This window comes from Manacus vitellinus, unplaced genomic scaffold, assembly GCF_001715985.3.
Source record: "Manacus vitellinus isolate BGI_N305 unplaced genomic scaffold, ASM171598v3 scaffold_5_pilon, whole genome shotgun sequence".
Taxonomy (NCBI): Eukaryota; Metazoa; Chordata; class Aves; order Passeriformes; family Pipridae; genus Manacus; species Manacus vitellinus.
Window position 1 is genome coordinate 18,392,881 of NW_021940682.1, and position 27,973 is coordinate 18,420,853.

Consider the following 27,973-nt stretch of genomic DNA (forward strand, 5'->3'; position numbering starts at 1 on the left):
CATGTGACCACAAAAATAAGAGAGCTATCAGGACTCATCACTGTGCCAAAAATCATTCTTAAATCTGAAAAGATAGGCCCTGTGATCTCTCGCTTAAAACACCCATATCCACAAACTTAAAACAATCCACAAACCATTGAGACAAACCTTTTATTGTCCCTACTTGGGCAGAGAAACGGGAAAAATGGGAAATAGGCGACTACGTTGCAATTTTTAAAAGCCTGAATCAACAGCATCCCCTAGTGGTGATTCAAACACCACATGCAAAACCGAATTAAAAAATAATAAAAAAAAGCTGTTGCTTTTTCTTTGAAGGAAACATATAAAATCCACTCTGGCTCTAAAAGCATCTATTGAGCATTTCAAAGAGTAGAATTTATTTCAAATTTATTTTCAATGTATTTCTTATTTCAAAGAAATTGCAAGCTATTTTTTATTTTTATACAAATATTTTTCTTTTTTAAAAAACTTTCACTCCCTATTAACACCTGATGCCTAAATATAAATTAACTACAGCAACTGATTGTTACATTCATAATCTTAAAATTCCACAAATTTAAACATGAATATTAATTTACCATTAGGTCCTGTACTACTCTTCTACATTCTGTACTGTGTATACTGTCAATTTAATTACCTGAGCATCTCTAACATCTCGAATGGATCTTTCCTCTTCAATTTTTAAAGGGCAGAGTGCCTTGTGAACTTATTTGGAAGCTTTAGAGTTTTCACCTCACGTATGCATCTTGTGCACGTGACCACATATTACTATAGTTAAACACTTCATTTTATCTAAGAGAAAATATCATCATCGTTCTATAATCTATTTATTTTCTTTTTATTTTTTTTAATACTCTAAATTATAATTTGTTTTTAATATTTCTTCTGGGGAAAGCAAATTAAAAGACTGCAAAACCAGTTATACTTCACTTATACTTCAGCGACTTGTGATGGAGATGTTCCCCAGCTGACTCTGACAGAAACCAATAAGCCTTTAACAGAGCAATACAGCATCGCACGGGCCCAGCAATTCACACCTCTAGCAACAGTGCAACAGAGACAAACGATACTCAGGCAGACAGAGTTGTTTTCAAATCTTCTCTAGTTATATGCAGTTTTGTGGCTATCACCACACCACTCCTTGTTCTGGTATGCATAACAATTCCAGCCCTCAGAGGTACAGGGCAAGGCAGACAACAAAAATTAATTAATATTTCTAGAGAAATTTGCTGGAACTACTGAGAAGATAAAGGGATCCCAGGGACACTGGAAACAAATTGTTTGGCAAAAGATTGAGCTTCATGGGAGACAAAAATGGACACAAGAGAAAGAACTGCTTATGGACTCACGCACTGAAAGAGACGTGACAGAACTGTATTATACAAATATTAAAACGTATGCATATTTGAATAGTCAACATGTATTTTAGTGACTTAAAGCTTTTGGAGAATGTCTCATTTACTTGAATTACCTAATACAAGAAAACATAAAGAAGAATAATAAAGTACATTACAGAATCACAGAATCAACTAGGTTGGAAAAGACCTCTGAGATCATTGAGTCCATCTATGACCAAACACCATCACGTCAACTAGATCATGGCACATCCAATCTTTTCTTAAACACCTCCAGGGACTGTGACTCCACCACGTCCCTGGGCAGCCCATTCCAATGCTTAATCACTCTTTCTGTGAAGAAATTCTTCCTAAAGTCCAACCTAAACCTCCTCTGGTGCAGCTAAAGACTCTGTCCTCTTGTCTTATTGCTCGTTGCCTGGGAGAAGAGAATGACCCCCACCTGGCTACAACCTCCTTTCACAGGCAGTTGTAGAGAGTGATGAGGTCTCTCCTGAACCTCCTCTTCTCCAGGCTAAACAACCCCAGCTCCCTCAGCCTCTCCTCATAGGATATGTGCTCCAGACCCTTCACCAGCCTTGATGCCCTTCTTTGGACTCACTCCAGCACCTCAATATCCTTTCTGAACTGAGGGGCCCAGAACTGGACACAGTACTCCAGGTGTGGCCTCACCAGTGCTGAGTACAGGGGAAGAATCACTTCCCTGGTCCTGTTGGCCACACTGTTCCTGATACAGGCCAGGATGCTACTGGCCTTCTTGGCCACCTGGGTACACTGCTGGCTCATGTTCAGCTGGCTGTCAATCAGCGTCCCCAAGTCTGTTTTTGCCTGGCAGCCACACATTGATTCTGTCCCCAACCTGTACTGCTCCATGGGGTTGTTGTGGCCAAAGTGCAGGACCTGGCACTTGGCCTTGTTGAATCTCATATCATTTAATGGCCAGGGGCATCAATCTCTAAAGAGAGAATTTTATCATGCATATCACAAATAATCTTCACAATGAAGACAAAATCATAACGAAACATGAAAAATAAAACTGTGGAAAGCTAGCTGCAAAAGAGATGGAAGAATGGAAGACTTAGGGCATGAACTACGACATACAAAAGGGCAAATTAGTCTACTGAGCCTAGTACTAAATCAGATAGTAGATAACTTTAAAAAACTCTATTTTCATAGGTAAATATATTTTTTTTCAATCCAAACTGCTTTCCACAGCATCTGCCTCATTACTGTACATTTTTACCTTAACTGGCTGGCAGAGCTGTTCCCGATTACAGACCATCTTCCTCTTGTTGTCATCGCTTTATCACTACATTCTGATTTCCAATCTCGGGGAGTGGGACTTCCTCACTTACCTCCAGAGCTCTCTTGTAGTCACCCAAATGAAATGCACAGTATCCAATCCAAAGGTTGGCATCCTCCTCCTGCTCACCCACTTGCTGCTTAAACTTTGTAGAAAATAAAGAATGTAAGAATTTTGTCAGCTGCCACACAGTTTCTACAGCCCCACAGATAACCAAAGCAATAGCAGGCTATCATATATCGCGGATGCTTTGACAGCTGTGGATGCTACTTGGGTGCAGCTGCTTTCACATTTCTGAGGGCAGCAGCAGGCAGCCCTCTCAGGCCAAACCAGGCTCTGCGAAGTGAGGGGCCGCAGCTGCCGCGGCAGGGCCCGGAGGGTGCGGGAGGAGGCGAGGGGGACGCGAGGCAGGGGAAGGGCTCCCCTCGCCCCGCAGCCCTGCGGGCATCGGCCTGGCAACGACGGTACCGCTCGGAGACCGTCACCTCCAGCAAGGCGATCGCGCCGGTAAAGTCCCTCTGGGCCAGGAGTTCTTCCAGCTGCGGCACCTCCTTCCCTTTCTTTCTTCGCCTGTCTCCCGGCGGCGGGGTACCCCCCACGGCCGGCTTGGCACGGGAGAGCATCTGGGAAAAGAGAAAAGCGGAGCCGCGTCAGAGCGGGCCCTCGTCTCGGCGCGCTCCCGTTCCCCGCCCCTCGCCAGCCACCCTCCTGCCACTCCCGCCCGCAGCCATCCCGCCGCCCCGCCGCCCCTCACCATTCTTGCGGCCGGCCCGGACTCCACCGCTCCACGGCGGCGGCTTTGCCGGGTAACGGCGGGGCGGCGAAGGCACGGGCGGCGACAGGCGCCGGCTGCCGACCCGGGTCCGCCCCCAGCGTTCCCGCCCTGCGCCGCGGCGGGCGGCCATCCCGCAGCAGCCACGGGGCTGAGGGGCGGCCCCTCGGTCAGAACCGCGCTGGTTCCTCCCTAGAATTCCCAAGCTCTTCCTCTCCCTTCCTTTGGTCCCTCTCTTGAACATCCGGGTCCCGCATTTGTGTCACAAGAGCCCCATGCAACGCTACGGGCTTGGGGCAGAGTGGCTGGAAAGCCATTGGAGATGTAGATCGGTTATTAGGAAAAAAATTCTTCACTGAAAGGATTGGTCAAACATTGGAACAAGTTCTCCAGGGGAGTGGTGGAATCACCATCCCTGGAGTGTTCAAAAGACGTGTAGATGTGGCGCTTAGGGACATGGGTAACTGATGGACCTGGCAGTGTTAGATTGATGGTTGTAGTCCATGACCTTAGAGGTCTTTTCCAACTTTAATGATTCTGTGATTGAAATTACAGGAGGGCCAATACTTTAAACTACTGCTGACAGCTCAACTAACTATAAAACACATGTCCATGGACAAGACTAATGAGGTATCTGTATTTCTACCATTTTCCTTCCTTGAGAAGAAAATCTTTCTCACTTTACCAGAAAAAAAAAAAAAAAAGCAGCTAAAACAGCTCCTCTTTTATGTTTGTATGAAGATATGTCTTGTCATAGTGCAATCATCTAGAACATAGACCAGCAGTAAAGAACTGTGTGCTGCTGCTTCAGAGTGTGGGTTCCATATTCACTGTTTCACAATCACTTAAACTTGACTGGACCCAGGAATGATGCACCCAGCTTGGAACAGTCTCCAAGAGGTTACTCTGCAACCAGGAGCCACTGGAGCACAACACCACCATGGCGGTGCCCCTTGTTCATATATGTGCTTTCATACCACAGGCCATGAAGAAGGAAGGCAAATAATCCACTCGCCCACAAAGGACTTCTCTGCAAGAAATTAGTTTTTAGTTAGTCAGTCAAAGTGATAAAGAATGTGTGCCAGTGATTTGGTCTCTTTTTAAAGCTCTTCTCTATTACGTAAGGTATCATTTCTGTCAGGAGAAAACAAGCAAGCAGACAGTACAATTAGGCAAGAGTCTTTATTTTCTTTTTTTAAAGAAAAAGTAACTGAAAATGTAATCTCACTACATCACTTTCTTCCATATTTTTTTTAATATACATTCTTTCACAAGATCCTGCTGTTCTAAGAATCAACAGCTAAAATATTAAATCAAATGGAAGAAAGCTCTCAGCTGCTTCACTGGTTTCTCCCATTTCCCAGTGGCTCCTGAATTTGTATGTAGTTGATCCAAAGTTGGGGAATGCATGAGAACTAACAGATGTGCAGTGCCAGTGGGTTAGCTGTGGGCACAAGGACACTGTCAATAGAGATGAAAAGTGATAGCAGTATGAAGTTGATAAAAATATTTTTAGCGTGTCTGGTGTAGAAATTATTATTAAAATGCAGAACAAACTAGGTGGAGATGTTATAATCTTTTCCTTATATGAAACACTAAGACGACAATTAATAAATTAAAGACATGTCAAGAAGTTTGGCCACTCTATTTTAATACTGGAAAATTGCTGCAGCTCTTACCTTCACCAGTGCCATTATTTTAAAGGCTGTGAGCTGTAAAATGATTAATGATCATGTTTATTTCCACACAAAATTGCTGGGAGAATGGGAATTGACTTACACTGATGGCAGCAAAAGGGAAATCATGCACCCATGACTAAACACCAAGATAAGCATCAGAGAGCACAGTCAGCGTTTAAATAAAAAATCAGAGAGTGGAAAGTGAGGTCTAAGAAAAGGTGAGGAAGGAGGGGAAGGAAATAAAAAAAGGGAGAGAAAGGAAAATCAGGAAGTGGGACAAATTCATCATATAACCATGACCTCCAAATGGTGAAATAAAGATTCATATTTTTTATCTGTATTTTGGAAAGGGAGACTCTTTAGTTTTCACTGGTGTTTATGATTTTATGGATCTGTGGGAACTGCACCTTCAGAATTTTTCTAATACTTCTAGCACCTAACCTGTCATTCAGTCAAGTTAATAAAAGTAACATAAAAGCTGTCCTTGTGTTTGCTTTCAGAATCACATTTAGATAAGTTTTTAGAAGTTTATGTGTGTAGAATCAAGGGAGGAGTGGCAACACAATCCACTGATTGCACAAGTCAGTGTCAGAACGGAAAATGCAATGCATGGTTAGCTGGATCCACACAAACTTATCCAAGGCAGAAAGCCACACCACTGCAAGTGCTACATCCCAGAGAATGCAGTTGTACTGGTTCAGGATGCGTGCTGATATATTTGCACAGTATTCCACTGCCATCTGGATTTACAAGATCACGTGTGCACTAGCTAGAAGATCTCATAACTCCATCCCATCACATATAATAAACATGTATTGTGTTTAATAAAGAGAGTTTAAGGAAACTGAAGTATATGTCCAATACATAAATTATTACACACTCAAGCCATTTACCTCTGTAAGGAAAAACAGAAAAAATGTTTGCACGTTACAGGTAGCTTATTTTTGTCACTTGACAGAGCCATATCCTGCTGAGTCTAGAACAGAGGCAAACCCTTATGCTGAAAAGAAAAATATGTCTTGTCCCTCTGGAAACCAAGTCCTTTAGAGAAAGAAAATAGTAGTTAAGAGGAAAGACTTCTTACTATTTATTTTGGTAGAAGTTAGGTGGATGAATAATATTCACATCACAATGTGTATGTGTTGGGAAAGGGTTAAAAGGAAGAAGACTTTCTTAATTGAGCTAGATATTGATGACACATCACATATTTAGCTTCATCTTCTGATATGTGCCAGCATAGATCAATGGGAGGATGGGGCCACCGCCCAAGCTCCTGGGAGTATGTTGCAATTCCAATTACAACTTTTCTTATCCTTGTCTGTAGTTTTACTTTTACTGGATTGGTAACTTCTAATGAGAACAGTCAGTGCTTTGCAGTGTAATTTTATTGTAATCTGTGTCAGCAACTGAACTGTGGCAGCTAATTATGGCAGCAACCTAAACTCTCAATAACGCACGGGAATGGCAATATTATCAGGATCAGGCTGTACTATCAGGATCATGCATCACATGACCCACATGTTTATAAGATGGTTTACAGGCTTGTTGCTAATCAGTAGATGGTTCCGGTCCCAGAGGATAATGCTTGGAAAATATTTCTTTATATTCTTGTGTAGTAAACAAGAGAAAAAAAGATCAGTTCTGAAAAATCAACATAGCTGCTATGCAGCTGCTATACATGTATACTATATCCATGTATACAGCTGCTATATATGTATATTATACAGGTACATTCATAATAATTTACATTACTGTCTTCTAAATCTGGATAGTAGAAGTATTGTAAAAATATTTTAAAAGACAGAAAAACGTTATTTCATGTCCTCAATCTCTCTAATACTGAAAATTAAAGAAGACATTTTTATACTCTCCAGTTAGTTAGGATATTTGTACCAACTACTACAAGTAGCAGGTTGACTGACTGGGGACATCTTATACCTTCACCTAATTCTTTGGCTCCTCTGAGATTTCTGGAATTTTCATTCCATATCTTCCATTTTCTTTTCTATGAGTGGTCAAGTGGAAATAATGAATTGTAGTTAAGTACAAAATAGATCAGGTTGCATGCCAGTAAAAAGATCCTAAAAATGAAGGTGGTAGAAGACAATGCATCATACAGTTGCAATTTTACAATATGAGCTGTATAGGCAAAGGAACTCTGTGGTGCCCAGGTTGGTCTATCATTCCCATTTTTGAGGACTTTCAGACTCAGCACAAAAAAGAAGCAGCCATTGAAATGAGGAAAACCCTGTCACATGCACCTTTAAAAAAGAACTGGAAAATGTTCTGTAAAGCACTATCTTACACAGGCCGAAAGACTTAGAGGAACAAATCTTTGGAATTTTTTACTGTTTTTTTTCTGTGTCTGAGTGTCAGAGTTTTAGATCAGGAAGTCAGTGCTGATTACCAGTTTCAAATAATATCTGGTTGTTTATTATCCAATAAAACAGAAAGCAGAACAAACACAGTGCTTTAAAGTGCTGTAGAACTAGACACTAAAAGTCACTTTTCACTAAAACCAATGATGCAGTTCTCTGGTGGGTTGAGTTGGTATTTCTAATCTAACTCAGATTGTAACACCCACAGAGAACTATTAAGTGTTTTGTACCTATGCAATATATGCACAAGTAATGTTGTTGATGGTGAGGGACTGAATTTTGTCTTCAGACAAATAAATACAGGGCCTGCCTATCTGAATTTTAATTGTCCCTGTGCTTCTGAAGGCAAAATAAGAGATAAACTACAGGGTTTGTATTCACTGATTTAAGGGGAGACCTCCATCAACTGTTGGAGCTGTTGAACTCAATCTGTTCATTATGATGTTCATTTAAGATCTGGCTTTTTGGATAGACACTTGCACAGACAGTGAAAATATGTAATGTTGGGATCTTTTTTCCCTTTCTGACTGATAATAACAGTAGCTGATACCTAGAAACCACAGATAGAAAGAACGCACTGGGGATGTCAGGTGCAGTTTCTTAGCACCTTATTCATTAGAAGATGATGAAACCCTGACACTTTTAAGAAAGAAAAAGTAGTTCTAGAAGATGTGCTTTAAGGATGATTTTGGGATAAACTTTGTGGGTCATCAGGAGAAGTTACCTTAGGCAGGATATTGGTGGTGTTTGAATCTCTTGCTCTGCTTCTCCGTGTCATCACATTCTTTCAGGAGAAGGCAGAGTTATTTGCATGTGCCTTCAGCATGCTCCCATTACCCGTAGTTCTGTTGTAAGCCAGGATTTTTAGTTAAAGCTGCTGTTGCCTGTAGGAGTCAAAAAGCTTCCCCTTCCCCCCCCCCCCCCCGACATATTTTGACTTATGGGTTTCTGAACTGTATCCTTCACTGACTAATCTTTGAAGTGTGAGAGCTGGCTCACAGTCGGAGAAAAGTTACTGAGATAGTGGAGGCAGTGCCCTGGAGAGATGTGGAAAATAGTTTTGAGTATTTGTCTGGTTTGTATCACTGGTAACCTCTTGGGTTTATAAATGGATAGATTGGACATTATAAAAGAATTAGAGGAAGTTGTCTGGGGTCCTTAGGGACCCCATAGTGTTCTGCAGACAAAACACCATGAATGGACTGGCATTGGTGTCTCATGTCTTCTACTCCTCAGGGACTAAACATCCCTCTGGCACAGGCAGCAACAAACACAAGCATACAGAAGCTTTTGTTTTACTTGTGGCAGGTCCATCAAATTTTGTGCTTTACACATCTGACTCATTCATTTACTTTTTCTTCTCTCCACCCTCACGATCATCTATAATATCAGTAACTCTTCTGTTTACTGTACAGTGCCACGGCTTTTCTTTGTCTCTCTTATCCCATGAAGCAGATGTTACTGATCAGTCTGCCAGGCAACTGTGTTTGATGTTCAAAGCCCCAAGGTACACGGGACAGTTCGGCAGGTTTCAGGGAGAGCTTGCTTCATCCCAGCTGCTGCCTTGTGCCGCACCCCCTGCTGCTCCACGTCACTGGATGCTCCAGGCGTGCTCCCATCTTGGGACTTGGCATTGAGAGACTACACACACCAGGAAATTAAGAAGTTGAGAAGTCAAAAATTAATTCATACCATGTTCTGTCTGGAGACTCCCTGTGGCACTGTGAAGGCATGGGGCAAGGAAGAGAGTAAAAAGAAATGCTGTGCTAAGGCTATGGTTGATTTCACCTTTTGTTTTTAAAGGACAGTTTTAAGCCGCTGTGAAAACCAAATAAATACATTAATAGATACAAAGGCAGGGAGACCTCAGCACCATTACATACTCCCTGTGTGACCAGCAAGGTAAAATACTCAGTTCTAGTTGCATTATCCATGCTGTATGTTTCTCTCAGATAGGCTAAGAAGAGTATAAAAATGCAAATCATGCTCTGCTGAAGTTGATGACAAATCTTTTATTGACTTATATGGCCTAAGTTTCAAGGACTTCGGAAATACCTATAAAATGGGCCAGTGATGACATGATCTCCACTAGAAAAGCTATATTCTATTCTCAATCTGTGGCTCTAGCCAGCCGTACTAGTCCAGATGTTTACATGACAGGCTGCTAATTTAGAATTACAGTATTACAAATTACAAATGCTAGATTAGATATGCTGAGGTGTTCAAGATCTACTTTTAAATGCTGGCTTATAGTCTTCTCTGGGTATAAGAAAGATTTGAACAATAATAATTCAGTATCAAAATAGAATCACATAAAAAGATCTGTGCAAATATATTTGAAGTGCATTCACCACTTTTTAAATATAGGCTTTGAAAGAAATCATAAAATTGGTATTGTTGTTTTGGTTTTGGTCTTCTTTTCATTCTACCTACCTTTCCTGAGACCATTCTCAGGAAAACTACTCAGGAAAGCCGTACTTGGGAGCAACACTGTGGTGTCCTTTAATGTGTGCCTTTTAGTGACGCCATTTAAAATTTAGTTTGGTCACGCAGGCCTGAGATGCGACCTTCACCTTTGCCAATCCTTACCTGATGCAAGAGGTTCATCACATAAAGTATTAATATTTTGGCCCCCCATTTGAGGAGCCATCTGACAAGGTGGGAGTGGGCAGTGAGACCCGTGCTGCATGGGAGCAACATGTCTGGGGCAGACCTGGGGCAGTTTGGCATGCAGTGCTGGGAGAATGTGAGTGGACAAGCTTTGTGTTGAGTCTGTAAGTAGAAACGAAGGCTTTGGTCTGAAGGACTGCAAGTTGGACATTTTTGCCAACACAAAAAGTACTTCAATGTTATAAGCTAAAGGAACAAAATTGATAACTTATCACAGAAGAAAATATATGCTTGATTTACAAGCTCAGCCTGCAGAGATGGTGTGGCAATGTAATCAGAGATGTAGGACAAATGCAAATGTGAAGTAACTATCTGTTTTCCTCTAGGCTCTAATAGAGTTTATATTTTATTTCCATTTTAAAGAGTTGTCTTTACAGTCCATTTGTCCCCCCCCCTTTCTCATCTTATCCCTGTGGTGAAGAGTTAGTGCTCTTATCAGGCAAGGTTTCTGGTAATGTTTCAGTTTTATAGCCTCAGCCTTTCCATGAGCAAACATTCACAGCAACCTTTAGCCTCTCTCCTTTCCTGAGTTTTCCTGTTGCTAGTTTTTCACCTTGAAGTGCCACCTAGTACGCCGGAGGGGCGGGCATAGGTGAAGGCAGGGAAGGGAATAGGGAAGTGCCAGAGAGAAGGATCGTACAGCCTGTCTTTGAATCTATGGAGTGGAGGTCTCTTTCGTTCTACCTCTGAACAAAACCACTATAGAGTATCTGAAAGAGAGTTGGAAGAGAAAAAGAAATGAGAGGGAACACACAATGGGTCTAAACTGAGCAATATGAAGCAACGGATGTTGATTCTGGCCATTTGGCCTTTGTTTTCCTCGCTCCAGCTGCTGCAGCAAGTTGGTTCAAACCGGTGTAATAACAAGAATTATGTGATCAATGTGATGCTCATGAATTACTCGGACTTCCCATCAAGTCCTGAAAGTTTGAAATGTGCTGTGAATGGAGCCTTGAAATGGGTACAAAATGAATTCCAGACAACAGGTAAGGCAATGGGTGTTGGTTACCCCTCTCTTGCTATGGTTTCTTGTCACACTTGTGTCACACCATCTGACCTTCAGCAAGATGTTCCTCAGACAGGTTCCTTGCCTGTCTGCTCATCTTATAAAGATCTTACAGAAATAATGACCTCTCTCTGTAAAAATAGAAGTGCTCTACAGATGGGCAGAACCATATATGTTTTCATGGTGTTTTGGGAGACCCTTCCCACATGCTTTTCTGGAGATGTTCAGCTAGATTTAGGAATATGGGAATAGCTGAACTAGATCGGACAAGACCAGTGATCAATCTAGTGCAGTCATTGGGATGCCCTTGCTTCCTCTCCTGACTAGATTAGTCTCTACTTTCTGAAAATAATTTTCCTCTTGATCCCATCTTTTGATCACATCATGACCCGAAGTGTGAGGAATCTGCAGTCCATGTGTTTTTCCTTCATTTAGAGTCATGATGCTTTTATTTATTTTGATAGATTACCTCTCGTTTCAATATCACCAATCTTCTGTCACCCTCTAGAATATTATGGGGAAAAAGAGTTTTCAAAGAAATATTACTTCGCACAGAGCCTTAAAAAATGTCTCTAGTAATGGCCAAGACTAAAAGTACTTTGTACTGAAAGTATTAACACTCATAAGAAGTCACTCATCAGAAGTCAGCAGTCCACACCAGAGCAAATTTTTTGTGTGGTGGACTCACATCCACAGTAGTGGGGGTTAGGTCAGAGGTGGACTTTGTAGAAGCTTTCTGGTAGCAGATCGCCTAGTGTAAGACTGCTCAGACCTGTGTCAGAAGAAGTGGGATAATAGCATATTAGTTGTTTTCTGCAATTCATGACACTGTTTATTTTTATGTTTGCATCAGGAGAAAATGTTACAGTTGATGCCATCTTCCACACCTTTGCCTCATCACTCTATGTCTCACAAGGGTGTCGTACTAGCACCTGTGAAGGTGTGGAGCTCATCAAGACAATTTATGTGAGTAGGAGATTTCTTTTGTTCTGCCTGTGTGTACTCATGTATGTCTCTGTCTTTCCTTATTAACTTTTCATTCTCTTGTTCAGTTCCAAACAAATCTGACAGGGAAGTGAAGTTTTCAAAGAGAAGATGTTCCTGTATGTTTTGTGAAGGGAAGGAGGCAAATACTGGAGAGAGATTCTATGAATGCTTCCCAGAAACTGTCAGCTTCAGCTTCGGGCTCCTTTTCCTATGCTTAAGTTGTCCTCTTTTTTATATCTGCACAGCTCTTTGTGTGGACACATAGCCAAAGCAATCCATTAAAAAACATTAAAAACCAAAAACCAACCAAAAACCCCCCCAAAACCAACCCAAATGCTCAAACAGCCCAAGCAGAGCAAAAAGCTCAATTTCCAACTGGATCAGAGCCTGATCTGGTTCACCGTCAGTTTACACAATACACAAAAGAAAGAGCTGTGGTGAAGATGGGAACATGTGAGCAGAGAAATCATTAGGCTGGCACTGTTACTGATGAAATGGGTATGGAACTATGCCCAAAGGGCAAAGATGAAGTGCTTGCTTCTCACTAAGAGATCACAGAAGTCACGTGAGAGAAACTATGCGAATACCTTAATATGAGGAAAAGCTTCAGTTAGAATTGGTGCACTTCAGGAAGCTGTTTCAGTGGATTTTCTCACCTTTGAGTGAAATTTTGTCAATCCCATGTGAATTCTCAAGTCTACTGATCGATGAGCACATAATATAGCCTTTGCTAAGAAATTGTCCCTCATGACTGTAGTGGGTTGACCCTGGCTAGATGCCAGGTACCCACTAAAGCCACTCTCTCACTCTCCCTCTGCAACTGGACAGAGGAGAGAGAAAAAAACCAGCTAAGGATTCATGAATTGAGATAACAGCTGGGAGATGTCACTTACTGATTACCTTCATGGGCAAAACAGACTCAAAGTGGGGATATTACTTAAATTTATTACTAACAAGATAAGAGCCAAAGAGTGAGAAATAAAACAGTCTTAACACCTTCCTCCCATCCCTCCTTCCTTCCAGGTTCTCCCTCTTCCCCCCCAGCGGTGCAGAGGGACAAGGAATGGGGGTTATGGTCAGTTGTTGTTTCTGCTGCTACTCAGGGAGAGGAGTCCTTCCCCTGCTCCCATGAGGTCCCTCCCACGGGAGACAGTCTTTGATGGACCTCTCCAGCGTGAGTCCATCCCACAGGCAACAGTTCTTCACAAACTGCTGTCCCATGGGTCACTCCTCCATGGGGTGCAGTCCTTCACGAATGAGCTGTACCAATGTGGGTCCCCCACAGGGGCCACGAGTCCTACCCGGGAAAAACCTGCTCCAGCGTGGGCTTCCCTCTCCATGGGCTGCAGGTCTCTGGCAGGACCCCGCTCCATGCTGGGCCTCCCACAGGGTCACAGCCTCCTTCATGCATCCACCTGCTCCAGCATGGGCTCCTCCACGGGCTGCAGGTGGGTCTCTGCACCCCAGTGGTCCTCCATGGGCTGCAGGGGCACAGCTGCTCCACCATGGTCTGCACCACAGGCCGCTGGGGCCACAGCTCCAGGGCCTGGAGCACCTCCTGCCCTTCCTTCTGCACTGACCTTGGTGTCTACGTTGTTATTCCCATGTTCTCACTCTGCTCTTCCCTGGCTGCAATTCTTTCTACGCAACAACCTTCTTTTCTTAAATATGTTATCACAGAGGTGTTACTATCACTCCTAATTGGCTCGGCCTTGGCCAACAGGAGGAAGTCCGTCCTGGAGCCAGCTGGCATTGGCTCCACAGGAAAGGGGAAGCTTCCAGCAGCTTCTAACAGAAGCCACCCCTGTAGGCCCCCCCCCCGCTACCAAAACCCAGCCACAGAAACCCACTACAATGACACACAAAGATACTAGTCAGGCCTTATTTGGTGGTCAGGAAAGGATTTTTTTTAATACTAGCTTTATATGCATGTATCTAATAATTTTTCTGATACACAGTACCTTGTAATTCCAGCCACCCTGTCTTCTGCAAATGCAAACACTGCTGGAGTGTGTAATTTCAAATGTGCAATTGTAACAACATTTCAATCCTAACTCACTGTCTGTCTCTTAATGAAGGTCATACTCACAGGAACTATTTTGTCCTCTGCCTTTTTTTGGCTTTCTGTGATTTCTTCCTTCTTCACTCTTTTAAACTTCCTGTAGCTCCTTACCTACTCTTTTCTTGCTTTTTCTAGATATATTCTGTGACTACTCAAATCCTAAAATTTTCTTCATTTTCCCATCCTCCTCTCTCTTGCCAGTTCTCTGCACTGTCCCCATATGACCTTTTTATCCCTTGCAGGATTCTGGCACACTTGGCTGTGCTGTAATAGGACCCGCTTGCACTTATGCCACCTACCAAATGGTCTCGTAAGTACCACCTCTTTCCCCTAATATTGTGATGTTAAAGATATCAGTTGCTGAACAAAGTTGCTTTGTGAACAACAAACCTGCAGAGACATTGGGGTTTAGAATACATCAGACACCTCAAGGTCTACAGTCAAGGCAGTAAGACTCCTATGCATAGCCACTATGTTTGGTAGGGTGAAGAAAATCCCCTTACAAAGCCCACTGATAGCAGGGAAACTTCTAATTCCAGACAGTAAATTGATTGATTGATTGATTGATTGAGGATTCAAAAGGTGTAGCTCCTTAGCAACTGCAGCAGATAAGGGATGTGAGCTTGAGGCATGTAGACATTGCAGTACTGCAGCAACAGGGCTCCTTCTGGGTGAGTGTTCAGTCATTGAGGGAGGCCTGAGTTATATGTGCCAAGAGAAGATCCAAAAACCCCAACTATCTTCAGTAAAGATTGTTTGGATAGGGAGCAGACAATTTCATCCAAACCCTTCTGCCTTGAGGAAGCACTCCTGAAGAATTGTCTTAGATGTGAACATGTATAATTCTATTCTATATTATACCATACATTAATATGTTCATTCTCAGATATTAGCAAAAGTGTAAGCTGAATCTGCAGACTTCTAGCATAAATAATTTTAAAACCTCCAGTCAGTTATGACATACAAATTCATATGATTACCCAGGTGAATCACTTCCCTTTCTAAACTTTGGTAGCTTTTGGGTTTCACTGACAGAAACTGGGAGAATTGAGACACTTTTATCTCAAGATTTGTCTGCTTTTAGCTCTATACTTTTGAGTGGCATGACCAGAAGTGAATGCAATGTTACTGGGGAATGCATGCAATTGATTTATAGAAGAATCTAAAGCATAACTCATATATATAGAGCACCATGGTAGAATATTGTGCAGTATACCCCATTTTATTCACTGTACCTCCTAACTTAATGTTTGCTTTTCTATCTGCTGGATATGGAGATGCCCAGAATGATGTCAAACTTTTTTCCTTGGACTCTGACACAGTTAAAAGTGTGAATAGCAGAAGTTTATGAAAAGCAATAAAGAACAGTAACTGTTGTGTGATAGCCTTGTGAATCAGAACAAGTGCCTTACTTTTATAAAATCATACACCTCTTTCTAACTCCTCTGCCCTGGGCAAGGGCACATTCCACCAGACCAAGTTGCTCAGGGTCCCATCCAGCCTGTTTTTGAACACTTCCAAGAATGGGGCATCCACAACTTCTCTGTGAGCCTGTTCCAGTGCCTCACCACCCTCACAGTAAAGAATTTCTTCCTAATGTCTAATCTAAACCTGACCTCTTTCAATTAAAAGCACTTTACAACAATTTAAGTGTGGGAAGGGCGCTGTGGGTAATGCACCCATGGGAAGTGGGGTGGGAGTGTGCAGAGCCGATGTCGGCCCAGCTGCTGCCTGCACTTGGCCACTCTTCTAGGTTTCATGTTTGGCTTATCAAATGGATATTAAACAACACAGTGGAAACTGCAAGATGTCTGTAAGTGCAGCAGCTGTGGGGATGTTGCAACAGAACAGTGGAAGTAACAAGAGTGATTTGGGATTAGCCAGATTGTTTACCTCAAACTTCTTCACCATCTCTAATTCAGGAAATCATTGAGCAATGATTAAAGGGATGAAATTTGACAAGTCCAATCCAAATTCTGTATTCTGTTCCTGGGATCCTGAGTAATGTTGGACACAAATATAAATTGTGCAGAAAGGGATCTGGGGGTGCTGTTTGGCAGCTGGCTTGACAGGAGTCAGCAGTGTGCTCGGGCAGCCCAACAGGCAAATCACATCCTGAGGTGCATCAAACACAGCATCACCAGTTGGTCAAAAGAGGTGGTTATCCTGTGGTACTCAGTGGTGGTGCAGCCTTACCTTCAGCACTGTATACAGTTCTGGGCCACACAATTTCAGAAGGATGTGAAAGTCCTTGGATGCTTACAAAACTGGCGAAAGGGCTGGAAGGCATGTCCTCTGACGAGCAACTGAAGACACTGGGTTTGTCTAGTTTGGAGAACAGGAGGCTGAGGGGAGACCTTGTTGCTTTCTACAGCTTCCTGAGAAGGGGAAGTGGAGAAGGAGGTGCTGATCTCTTCTCCCTGGGGTCCAGCAGCAGGACATGTAGGAATGATTCAAAGCTGTGTAGGGAGAGGTTTAGTCTGGACATTAGGAATCATTTTTTTACTGAGAGCATGGTCAAACACTGGAACAGGCTTCCTAAAGAGGTGGTTGATTCTTCAAGCTTGTCAGTTTTTAAAAGGCATTTGGACAATGCCCTTAATAAATGGTCCAGTGGAGGGTGTCCCTACCCGTGGCAGAGGGTTGGAACTGGATGATCTTTAAATTCCCTTCCAACCCAAACCATTCTACAATACTATGAATAACATGCTATAGCTTTTGGTCAGCCCTGAAGCAGTCAAGCAGTTGGACTAGATGATTGTTGTAGGTCCCTTTCAAATGAAACAGTCTATTCTATTCTGTTCTATTCTAAGTCTGTCAGAAAAATGTCTGTTTAATTAGTGAAACAGTCTCCTGGCATTACTTATTACATCATCTCTGTCTGTTTCTGTTGCAACAAGTATAAACCCTGTAATTTGGTAAGTGTGCTTCACCTGGAAAATAAGGTTTTGTCACAATAATGCCAACAACTCTTATGGCCATGATTTATGAAGGCAAAATTCCATGACATAAAAAAACACCATACAAGAACTGAAATATTTTGAGTCTAGTCTGATAAGATTGCAGCATCCAGGAAAATTCCTTTATCTTTAAAAGCTTATTGTCTCTGTGTATAAAAACATCTTTGTTTAACAAATTCCTTGTCGGCAGAGGGTTGCCTTAGTTTTTTCTCCCTGACTGCTGCTGTTGTACACCTCCTAAAATATGCCATAGTGAAACTGAGGAATTTTTCCTTTGAGTTGTAGGAGTAAAGCTTTTTTGATGGAAAAAAGCTGCCACCCTGCAGCACTGTCTCAATAATGAGATTAAATCCATCCCATGTTAATGGCAGCCAGGGAGCAGAAGCAGATAGTTCCTTGAGCCTTTGGACTCCTATCACAACCCTTGGGGCTGAAATGGTGCATGATACTCAAAAGGGCATGAATAATTGGAGGCAGTGAGAGAAGATGCCTGGACCAGTTCAACAGGGCTTTTTGATGCCAATACAGACTTGAAATCTGCTTGTGTTTTTCAGGAGCATTCTGTTTCAGGTTCAAATTGCTGTTAAACTAATGCAGGGAACAAGAGGAGAGGGACTTGAGGATGGACATCAGGTGGTAGCTGCCTTGGTGCAACAGCAATCTGTTCAGACTTGTCCTCTTATCTCTTCCTTCAGACTTGACACAGTACTGAGCCTGCCTCTGATCTCTGTAGGGAGTTTTGGACTGTCCTGTGACTACAAAGAAAACCTAACCCGCCTTCTGACTCCAGCCAGGAAAGTGAACGGATTCTTCAATTATTTTTGGAGAGATTCTCAGCTGCCATTCAAAACCACGACCTGGGAATCTGTCTACATTTACAAGAGGACTGAAACCTCAGAGGCATGCTTCTGGTAAGATCTGGATCCACCTCTGAGCCAACTGTTGATAAATGCTGTCTCCACCCTTGGACATGGTTCTTATGAGCTGTTCTTTGAGCCCTACACTTTGGGAGGTGCCTTACAACTACCAAGGAATGAGAGAAGGAAAAGATGAATTATACCCTTTAGCTGTAGTGCATATCTGAAGGTTTCAATCAGTCTATTTTAAATATTTGCAAGCCTTGGCTTTTCCTGTGGACAGCATTGCCCACATGTTCTCTCTGGTGGAAATACCTGTTTATGGCCTCTTTGATATAAATAATGTGTCATGAGAGGCTCCTCCATCATGTTCTTCATAGATGTCTTTTTAGGTCAGGGGTCTTACCAAGCTCTTAGAGTGTTTCTCCAAATTAATGGCTTCAATCTGTGGGCACTATTGTTGCTCCAAAACATTTCCAATGTTCAAACTATATCTTTCTTCAAACAAAATAACCCCAATGATTGCAGAGTTTAGGCTATGCTCTCACCAGTTTGGAGCAAAGGAAACAGTTTTCACTTTGTGACCCAAAACATCAGCCTGTGTTTGATTCTCAAGAATGCTGGGATTTCTCCTTGTCTGAAAACAAAGGCTGGTTTTAGACGAATAGACTCTGTAATATACTGATATTTATAATTACTTTTCTATTAAGGAGTCTTATTTAACTTTAAGCTCATTTTAGTGTTTCTATGCTCCTTTGAATTTTTTCCCAATTTTGAGATATAAAATGCTGATTAATTAAAAAAAGCATCTCATTTCTCCTATTAATTCTATAAATGTAGCTCAAAGGCAGCAAAGAGTTCATGGAAATAACTGTTACATATCTTTCTAATTAATAACCTTAGGAACTTGCAGAATTTCAAGTAAAACTTATGACTGTATTGGCTTCAGAGTGATATAAGCATGTATTTATGGAATATTTTGGCTACAGTATTTAAAATATTTTTTTCTGAATTAAGGGACTTAAAAACTGATTTCCAGTTCACTCTTTTGTAGGTATTTAGGGACTTTTATTGTTTCCTTTTTTCTTAGTATAGATAGCAACTTGATCACATGATGTAATTGCCATGATTACCTCTCTTTGATGTTTTGAAATATCAGTACACTTCGCTTATCTCTTACTACAATCCCTATTCCTCTATGTTTGCAGCTATAATTGCCAGTGCACTACACACACTAGCTAAATCCCTTTAATCCTGCAGGTTTCATACTTTTCTTACCTCTCCAAGCATTTCTTACCTTGCTTTTATTAATAATTCTGTTCAAGACCTCCTTTATGACTTCAGAATTGTTCAAACTCCTATATTGTTGAATTAACAAAAAAAATTTAAAATTAATTGCGTATATCTGCCCATTTTTCATCCTAATTTAGTTGTAAAAATGCATCTCATTCTCCTTTAATAAAAACTGTAAACTTGAACGGTTTTGAACTGTCTAATTTGAAAAGAACCCTTTTGTCTAAAGCACAAGTTACACTACATGGGCTAATTGTTTTTCCCATATACATATAAAAACAAGTGAATACTCAGTGATAGCAAAATCAGATTATGTTTCAACTGTGCATATGTTCCTGTAAATTAATGGTTAATGATTATGTTCCTTGGGGAAAAAAAAAAAAGGAAGCAAAAGATATTTAGTAGTTCTTAGGACTGGGATTTCAGTGCTGGTTGATCAAAAGTTATGCAGTTTGAAAACACAGAGAGTTCTTTTAGTTTTCCCTTTGCAGTAACTTTATTTCAGACAGAATTTTTCTTCTCAAACTCAACATGTTGAAGCAAGAATAGAATTTAGGAGTTGACTGTTTTTCCTTAATCTTTTAGCAAGCCTTTACTCACTTTGTTGGGTTTTTTTGCTGTGCTCATTTTCCCCTTCAAGTTTTATCCAACTCTGTATAGGCTTTTTTGTTGCTACTTTCCTTCCTTTGCTTCTCTCACAGTCAGGGTACATGTGTGCTTTTTATCTTTGTTCTTTCTGCAGCTCCTGTTTACTCAGTTGAACCTCCACATGTCTTCTAAGATTACCACTTCCTGGCTCTACCTCCCTGTTAGTCTGACTTACTATAATTTCCCCATATCCCTTTTTTTCCTTAATTGTTAATGTCTTGTTGCATCATTGTATTTTCCAAATCCATCCTTCGCGTACAAGGCTGAAATACCTCTGGTTGACTTTCCAAGCACTTCTGCGTCTTTCATGCCATGTATTGATTTTCTTGCTTTTATTGCTGCAGAAAAGGTTTCATACCAGCTTATAAACACTCTTGTGTGCCATAAATCAGCCTATCTTGCACTGTGGCTGATTTAGGAGAATGTGAGAAGTTAGCAATTTTCTGACAATATCTTTGCTCCCTTGTGTCAGGTACATGAATGCTTTAGATGCTGGAATCACAGAGTTCTCCGAAAAACTGAAGTTCAAGGATATTTTAAGGACTCCAGAGCAGCTGAAAAGAACTGTGAAAAATCCAAACCGGAAAAGCAATGGTAAGGGCTGACGGTGCACTGTCCTTGCAAGTAGGTTGCTTTTCCCAGGAAATCAAACCTACCCCTTAGTTAGGTTTTAGGAATAGCCTTTCACCAGACATGGTGGAAACACTGATATACCATTTTATATGGATGTAAACATAAAATGGCACAACATTCCTAGGTTCCTCTCTCCACCCCCATAAAATATGGGGGAATATCCTGGTTCCAGAGAGCTTCTGGGGTGAATTATCCCATGTAGGCACAAGCTCCTTTTTGTGAAAGATTCAGAAATCCAGGAATCATAGGTTCACCTAAGAAGGGTTTTAAATACTAGAAGAATATAGATACTATAAGCTCTCTATCGTTCATGTGTTTGCAGCCCTCGTACATATATGGGCCTCATTTTGCCATCAAGGGGCACTTATTCTGGAAATGACTGATCTAAACTAGAAAAACAGATCAATAAATACCTCATCTTCTCTTAAGACTGAACACCTGGCATCAGCAGGCCAAATGAGTGTGAGAGTAAGCAAGCTAATGAAACCATTACTTGAATGCCATTTAACCTAGAATGTTCATATCAGTAGTCCATATTGCATCAGAACTAATGCTTACTTCAGTGAGATAATAGTAATGCTCTGGTGCAGTCAGACAGAAAATGTTGTAGGTGTTGAGGTGCCTTTTACTACTTACCGTCAAATATCCTGGTCTTACTGCAGAGAGGCTGTAGCTCTGTGCCTGCATCCCAGCACAGCACAGGACAGATAATGTGCCTTAGCCCAGAATTGCTCTACTGTCTGCTACTCAAACATGGGGGAGCAGGCAAATATCCTCTCCTTGTCTGTACCTCTCACCAATTTGTTTCCATTTTTTCCCAATCTGTAGTGATCATAATGTGTGGCTCTCCAGAGGATGTCAGGACAGACCTAGAGACGGAGAAAGTGGATAATGACATTGTTATCATCCTGATAGATCTCTTCAAGTAAAGTATCACCTTTGCTTTTCCTCTTTTCTCTGCAGTTTGCTGATGGATACAGATAACGGAAATAGTCTGAGTGGAACTGTTTTGTTGAAGAAATGCTCTTTCACAAATTGTGCTTTATTGCCATATTTCCTCAGGTCTTGGCATTTATCTAAGCTGCTTAGTATTTAATTCATGGCACATCCTCTACAACATCCCCTATATTTCATGGAATATTTTTCTAAGGCAGTGACAGAGCAGGTTGGGGTAGTTCCTCGGTGTAGGAAGCCATGAGAGAAGCAGAGTCCAAAGTCAGAATGGTGATAAGCTGTTTATATGAGAAATTGTACATTTTTCATATACTCTGCCCAACCAGACAACTGTGAAAATATGTTTTACAGATTTATCTAGGCTCCATTTGTTCAATTTTTAAATTATTTAAAAGACAGATACAACTGTTTTTCCACTTTATAACTCTTGCACTTTATAACCATCTCTTCAGCATCTTTATAAGTACATAAATCTAACTTTTCAGAGAAATTTCTTAGTATACAACCTAAGTTTTCTGTTGTTGTTCCTCTTTACATTGCTACAGAAATCTTTGTAGACGAGGACTGACATAAACTGGCCTTATCAATGGTAGCCTCAAAAGCTTTGGCTGTATATGAGAACCAAGAGCTGATCTTTGGCCCTAAGCCTAAGTGACACAGCACAGCTCATATCTGTATAGCTATGTGTAGATGTCCAAACTGGGTGTTTTGGATATGCCTCCAGTTGCCATAGCAAATCACACTCTGGGAGAAAGTTAATTGGCCCAGACCAAAAACATGCCTGGGACTGTGCTGGCAGTGTAATGGATGGATGATAACAAGGCAACTGTATGTGCCCATGTCTTGATTTTAATTATTTCACTGTTGGTGTAGCAAAAAGAATCCATGAACCTCTAGGGCCTGTGGGACTTCCCAGCTCTCATGTCTAAAGCTGACCTTGACAAGTCAGGGCTGAGGAACTTTGGATTAATGACTTCAGATACTTAACCTTTAGGTCCGAACTGGATCCTATGGTTCAGGTTCTAATAGAATCTTCTCTGTCCTGTACACTTTGAGGTTCACCATATATGTTTTAGGCATTCCACCATTTTATCCAGGCTCTAGGAATCCCCACTTGCTTTTTTTGAGTCAACTGGCCACAATTCCTGTTTCTTTGCAAATGCACAATAGGGACTCTGTATGTGGGTGCTTTAACTTACTGGTGTTGCATATATAATTGTTGCATTAGGTAAGGGAGATTAGGGGCTTCTCTGCTGTGATATGCATCTTTCTGATGCTACCCAGCCACCTCAGCCTGTTTTATATGCTGCCCTCCTTAAATTTGCTACATACTCTTGATTTTGCTGAGTATCTCAAATCATGTTATTTTTCTTAAAACAGACAAAATACAGGCATGTGCTGGATGAATACTCAAGCTGTAGATGAGAGAGCAGGCAAAGTCCTGTGCTTCTCCAGGAGTGACATCCCTCTGACAGTGACAGATTTACATTTTCTTCAGTTTTGAACCATCTAGCAGCCAGCACATAAACATAGTCTTTAAGCTGCCCTCGGGAAAGGTGGGATGCTGTAGGATTATCCAGCCTAGTGGAGTCTAATGAAGTGTCCTTTTCAGCTGGCTAGTTTAGTCCAAGCCTGGATGAAAAACACTTTGAAATTCTTTAGGGTGAAAAGTACAATGTAAAAGTCAGAAGGTTCACAGAAAGGCAAGGATGGGGCTCTGGAGTCAAAATCCTGTTAGATGACCATGGAGCAAAGCCTGTGGTCTCCAAAAAGTCTTAATACAGTATTGACTGAAAAAATAAAAGGATGATCAAACATGAAGAATGAGAGAAGGCTCATACAATTATCTTCTTTTTATGGATCTAGCTATAGCAATGCCAGTTGCTGCCATGTGACACTAATATCTATTGCTAAATTCCTCCTTAATATGTGAGTCCAGTGGTGGCCAGTTTGTGAAGCACTTCCAGATGGTAGCTCAAGGTGATGAAACCAAAGATGCCTGAAAGCTACATCTTCTGCTTGCTCTAGCATAGTTTTCAAGTTCACACAGTTTCCTCTGATTTTCCTATCTCACTGAATTAAACAAATAAATCAATAAGCTGCTCTCTGCACTTCTCTGATTGTTTCATGCCCTCCTGTTAAATGCTTTTAGTGCAAATCTGCTGCGCTCAGTTCTAGCAGAAAATATCAGAATTAGAGGAACATGCAAAAGAGTGCAAAAGAGGTCAGAAACAGGCATAGTAACATGAAGAAACTATGATTGCAGTATTGTGGATTCCAAGAAGAGATTAAGTTTTAATATATATAAATTCTGCTTGAAAAAAAAAGAGGAAATAAACAGGGCAGAAACCAAACAGTTACAATAATAACAATAATTTGCTGCAACTCTTGAGTGTTAGATTGCCAGATCTCTTTAATATTACCTTTTAATATATTTAAGCACAAAAGCTGGCATCAGGGAATAAGCAATATAAAGAGTTGTATGCATGATGAAATTTTATTTTTAGAATTACTGTTTTAACCTGTTAAATAACAGTGCCATTGGGAAGAGGTGAGTGATTCTGTCGTGGATACCACTGGCCCTGTTGTTGAGTGTTCATGGTGTTCTTGTGCTTTGCTTTACAGTAACACGTACTTCAGGGAGAACAGCTCAGCTGACTACATGCAGAATGTACTTGTCCTGACTCTGTCACCAGCTAATTACAGCAACAATACTGTAATTAGAGACTACACAGAGTGTGAGGACAACACCCTGGTAACTACACTATTTTATATCTGATTATTGCATTCAGTTCATTCATGTTCATGCACTAGGAAATGAAACCTAAAAATCCTCTGTCATATTTCCATGCTGGTATTTTCTTACAGTATCACAGGATGACATTTTGTCCTGATGTTATGATGTAAAAATATAGTATTGTAAGGCAAACATGCAGGCTGTCATATTCCTACTTTGTGAAATTCAACTCAAGCTTTTAATTTGGTCTTCAAGTGTCATATTCACAGGGTATGAGGGAGACTTATAGGTACATGGCTTTCCGACTCCACTTCTGAGTGACTGACAATCTTACAGGCATCACTTAAGAAAGTCCTATATATGTAATTGAGATGTGAGCATTGAAAGTTCAGAACTGGTAACTGTTCACTGATTTTTTTGTGCAGATATGTCTAAGAGGTGACAACCATTGCAGTTTCTGTCCAGGGGCTTTCCAGATAAACTTCATAAACAGGAACCTTTTTTTTTCTGTTGGAAATATGTATTTTTTTTTAATTTCCAGAAAAGCAGAAACTGTGGAAATGCTGTATCTGCTTAGTGAAACTGATACTCCTGCCATCTGTCTAGGAACCAGGCCCTTCATGTAGAGTTCCTCCCAGGATTTGTGGCTTTGAGCTCCAGCTCTTCAGCAGGCAGCCTTAAGCTTCTGGCTGGATTTACATGGCTTCTAGATCCCCCAGCCTGGGCTCAATGCTTTTTGGGTGCCAGCTCTGTGGCAGGCTGCTAGAAATCTGGCACAGCTCCTTGCCCCTTAGCTGTGGCCATCTGGAAGCCCAGACTTGCTGGCACTGCACCAAATTATCTGCACAGAAAGTCTAATCCAAAGCCAGGATCTTTGGGACACACTGAGCAGAGCAGACCTGTCAAGAACCTAGAGTGTAGGATTTCTTGAATCCTTTGCACCAGGATCAGCATGCCAAAACTTTATGTTCATCTCTTGTAAGTTTTCATGACCTCCCTGTCTTTACACACCAAACATATATTATGTTTACCTTTATTTTTCCAAGTGAGAACACTGATGTGGCATTGGCCATCTACTCCCTCAGTTTCAGCAAGTTCTTGTCTTCCATGCTGCCAAACACAGACAACCAAAGTTATTGTAGCTTTAAGGCAGAATCATGAACTCTCAAACTGCTGTTTTTCTTTTTCCTTTGTTCTAGATGGAAGATGACTTTCTTGTTGGCTATTCTAATGCAATCTTGCTGTTTGGGCATACTCTCAAGAAATTTATTGTCTCCCAGAGCCCAGTGTCACCTCTCAGTTTAATCAATGAATTCCGAGATACCACTTTTGAAGGTAAAATAAGTGCAGTCCTGTGCAGAGTTCATTAAATTGATGAGGGGAAATAAATTTGGGTTTAAACACTCCTAAGATAAGTAATTTCTACACTAAACAAGTCCAAGCCCTTCAATGAGTTTTTTCTTTTTATATAATTTTTACAAGGATGTTATCTTCAGTATTTGATGTTCAAAATTACTCGGAAGTCACTTAGCTGAGCTTTAATGAAGTAGTTTCAACCTTTTGCAGTTTACAAAGCCATGTAGGCCTGGGTACCTGCATGTGAGTGTAGGCCAGCTGGCAATGATTTGGCTCTTCTTAGTCAAGTTTCTTGTTCCTCTCACAGGTTGTCTAGCACCAGTGGGCTTTTATTTTGCAGGCCATGGGCTTAAAATCACAGAATTCAATCATTAGGAAAAGGCAGAGGGAAGACTTACACAAAGAAGTGATAACATTACCTCTCTGGGAGTATAGTCCCAGCTATTGCTTCACATCAGAGATCTGTACCTAACTGACGACTCAAAGTTTTTTGTTTATATCTCACCTACGTTCAGCAAACACATGTGTAGAAGTTTCTCAAATTTTTCTAAGAGGGCCTAACAGGTTTTGGGCTTATCTTTGTTTTAATCATGGTATCCCATACCTAGCAAAGTATGGTTTACTAACTCCTCCTGGAGACAGCATGCCTTTTTGAGTATCAGTAAACTTATCTCTTCAGTTTAACTCTAAATGTGAACATTAAATTGCACAAACTTTTTTACTTATCTGAAATACTGCACTGTAACACTCTCAATTATTTATTAGTTTAGTTTAAAAAAAAAAATCCTAGAAGTGAGAGGTGTTGAATCACCCTCATTCTTTCTTGTGATGGAGGCTGATAGTAGTGATTTCATACAATGATTATTTTGGTATTAAAAAGGTGGACCATGAAAAACTTAGCATCAGTTTTTGAGGTGAAAAGGGAGAAGGTAATTCCTGAACTAAAATAATGATGACACTGAACTTCAGGAAAAATAAAAGAAGTCATCATCAACAGCAGCAAAAGAGCAATCTAAATCTGATCAAAAAGACGTTCCCGTAAAAAAGAAGGGGGAAAATGAAGGTGAGACTTTCAGGAGTGGTGGGTATTGGCTATGCTTGTGCTCCTGTTGAGACAACCAACGTCATGGGAGCAAAATCAAGCTGTGCTGAGGGACTTGGGAACCTGGTTAAAATGGTATTATTAGAGCCAAGCAAGTAGTTTTCAAAAGACTAAGGGGAATGAAAGTGTCCTTGTACTTTCTTTCTTGCTGATAGATTCAAACTGCAGGTGGAAACAGACTATTTCCTTTCTCACTTCTAAAATGGTCCCTTCAAGAGAGGTTAGTCTGACATTCTTGTTATGCTAAAGAAACCTGACAAATACATTTTCCTATAGCTAGAGGGAGACTTTCCTCTTCAGTGCAGTCAGTTCAACACATTTTATTGAATTTTGTAGAGAAAATGTAGTGTCGTATTAACAGAGAAGTAGTGCCACACTGAGTTGACACATATTCTAGCCTGTATATGAAGAAGAAAAATATCTTGAATATCAGAATCCTTTTTTATCCCATCCTCCATGCCCCATTTGTGTTTCTGAGAACACAAGCTCTCTGACTAATTCCTTGTGTCTGCAGGTCTACTGGGTCCTGTGACTCTAGATGAATTTGGAGACATTGATACCAATCTGACCCTGCTGTACACATCACCAACTGCAAAGCATGTACGTATGTCCAGAGAGCAACTGTTTGACCGTATATATGAAAAGAGAAACAAAATGTCGTGTACTATTGCATAAGAATGATGAAAATAACCACAGCAGGAGTGGTGGAGTGCCAAGGCATGCTGTGCATGCCAGAAGGGGGTCATGCGAGATGTGCTGGAGACTGACAGGATTGATGTCATCTGGTGATTCAGTAAGTGAAGTGCAGCTGGTATTTTCTGGGATTGGTAGATTTATTTTCAGAGAGAGGGGAGGAATGAGGAAGAATATGGCAGCCGAACAGATGGCTATGCTGAGAAATGCACCACTGTAGAAGAAAGAGCAAGAATTACTTTGAGTTTGGGTAATACATTTATTAAGAGTAGTCTGAAGCAAGGGACAAAAGAGGGACAGCACAGCTGCTGACTGCATTTCTTCTCTCCTACATCCATAGTTCAAACCTCTTCTGTATTTCAACACTCACAACAACGAGACAAACAAGGCAACTAACAGTCCGGATTTTATCTGGAAGAACCACAAGCTGCCCAGTGATACTCCAGGCACTGGTGAGACACCCATTAAATCTGCCTCTACTTTGAAGACAGGATCCACCTGCTGTGCAATCCAGCATGTTACCTTCAC

The 27,973-nt window shown here is 41.2% G+C and overlaps 2 protein-coding genes across 4 annotated transcripts in view; one reads left to right on the top strand and one right to left on the bottom strand.

Moving 5' to 3' along the window:
• Window positions 1-3,306, bottom strand: part of TTC26 (tetratricopeptide repeat domain 26) — a 45,781-nt gene extending 42,475 nt beyond the window's left edge. For all 3 annotated transcript variants that reach the window (XM_029963638.1, XM_029963639.1, XM_029963640.1), the window contains exons 1-2: window positions 3,144-3,306; window positions 2,711-2,803 (exon numbers count right to left, since the gene is read on the bottom strand). In XM_029963638.1, coding sequence (XP_029819498.1) covers window positions 2,711-2,803; window positions 3,144-3,281 — 231 coding nt within the window. In that variant the 5' untranslated portion in view covers window positions 3,282-3,306. The remainder of the gene's footprint in view (window positions 1-2,710; window positions 2,804-3,143) is intronic.
• Window positions 3,307-10,895: 7,589 nt separating this feature from the next.
• The window catches only part of GUCY2C (guanylate cyclase 2C), a 46,872-nt gene continuing 29,794 nt past the window's right edge, over window positions 10,896-27,973 (top strand). The window contains exons 1-10 of the mRNA XM_018080209.1: window positions 10,896-11,143; window positions 12,017-12,129; window positions 14,455-14,522; window positions 17,868-18,083; window positions 20,443-20,564; window positions 21,432-21,528; window positions 24,183-24,312; window positions 25,494-25,629; window positions 27,267-27,352; window positions 27,786-27,897. Coding sequence (XP_017935698.1) covers window positions 10,933-11,143; window positions 12,017-12,129; window positions 14,455-14,522; window positions 17,868-18,083; window positions 20,443-20,564; window positions 21,432-21,528; window positions 24,183-24,312; window positions 25,494-25,629; window positions 27,267-27,352; window positions 27,786-27,897 — 1,291 coding nt within the window. The 5' untranslated portion in view covers window positions 10,896-10,932. The remainder of the gene's footprint in view (window positions 11,144-12,016; window positions 12,130-14,454; window positions 14,523-17,867; window positions 18,084-20,442; window positions 20,565-21,431; window positions 21,529-24,182; window positions 24,313-25,493; window positions 25,630-27,266; window positions 27,353-27,785; window positions 27,898-27,973) is intronic.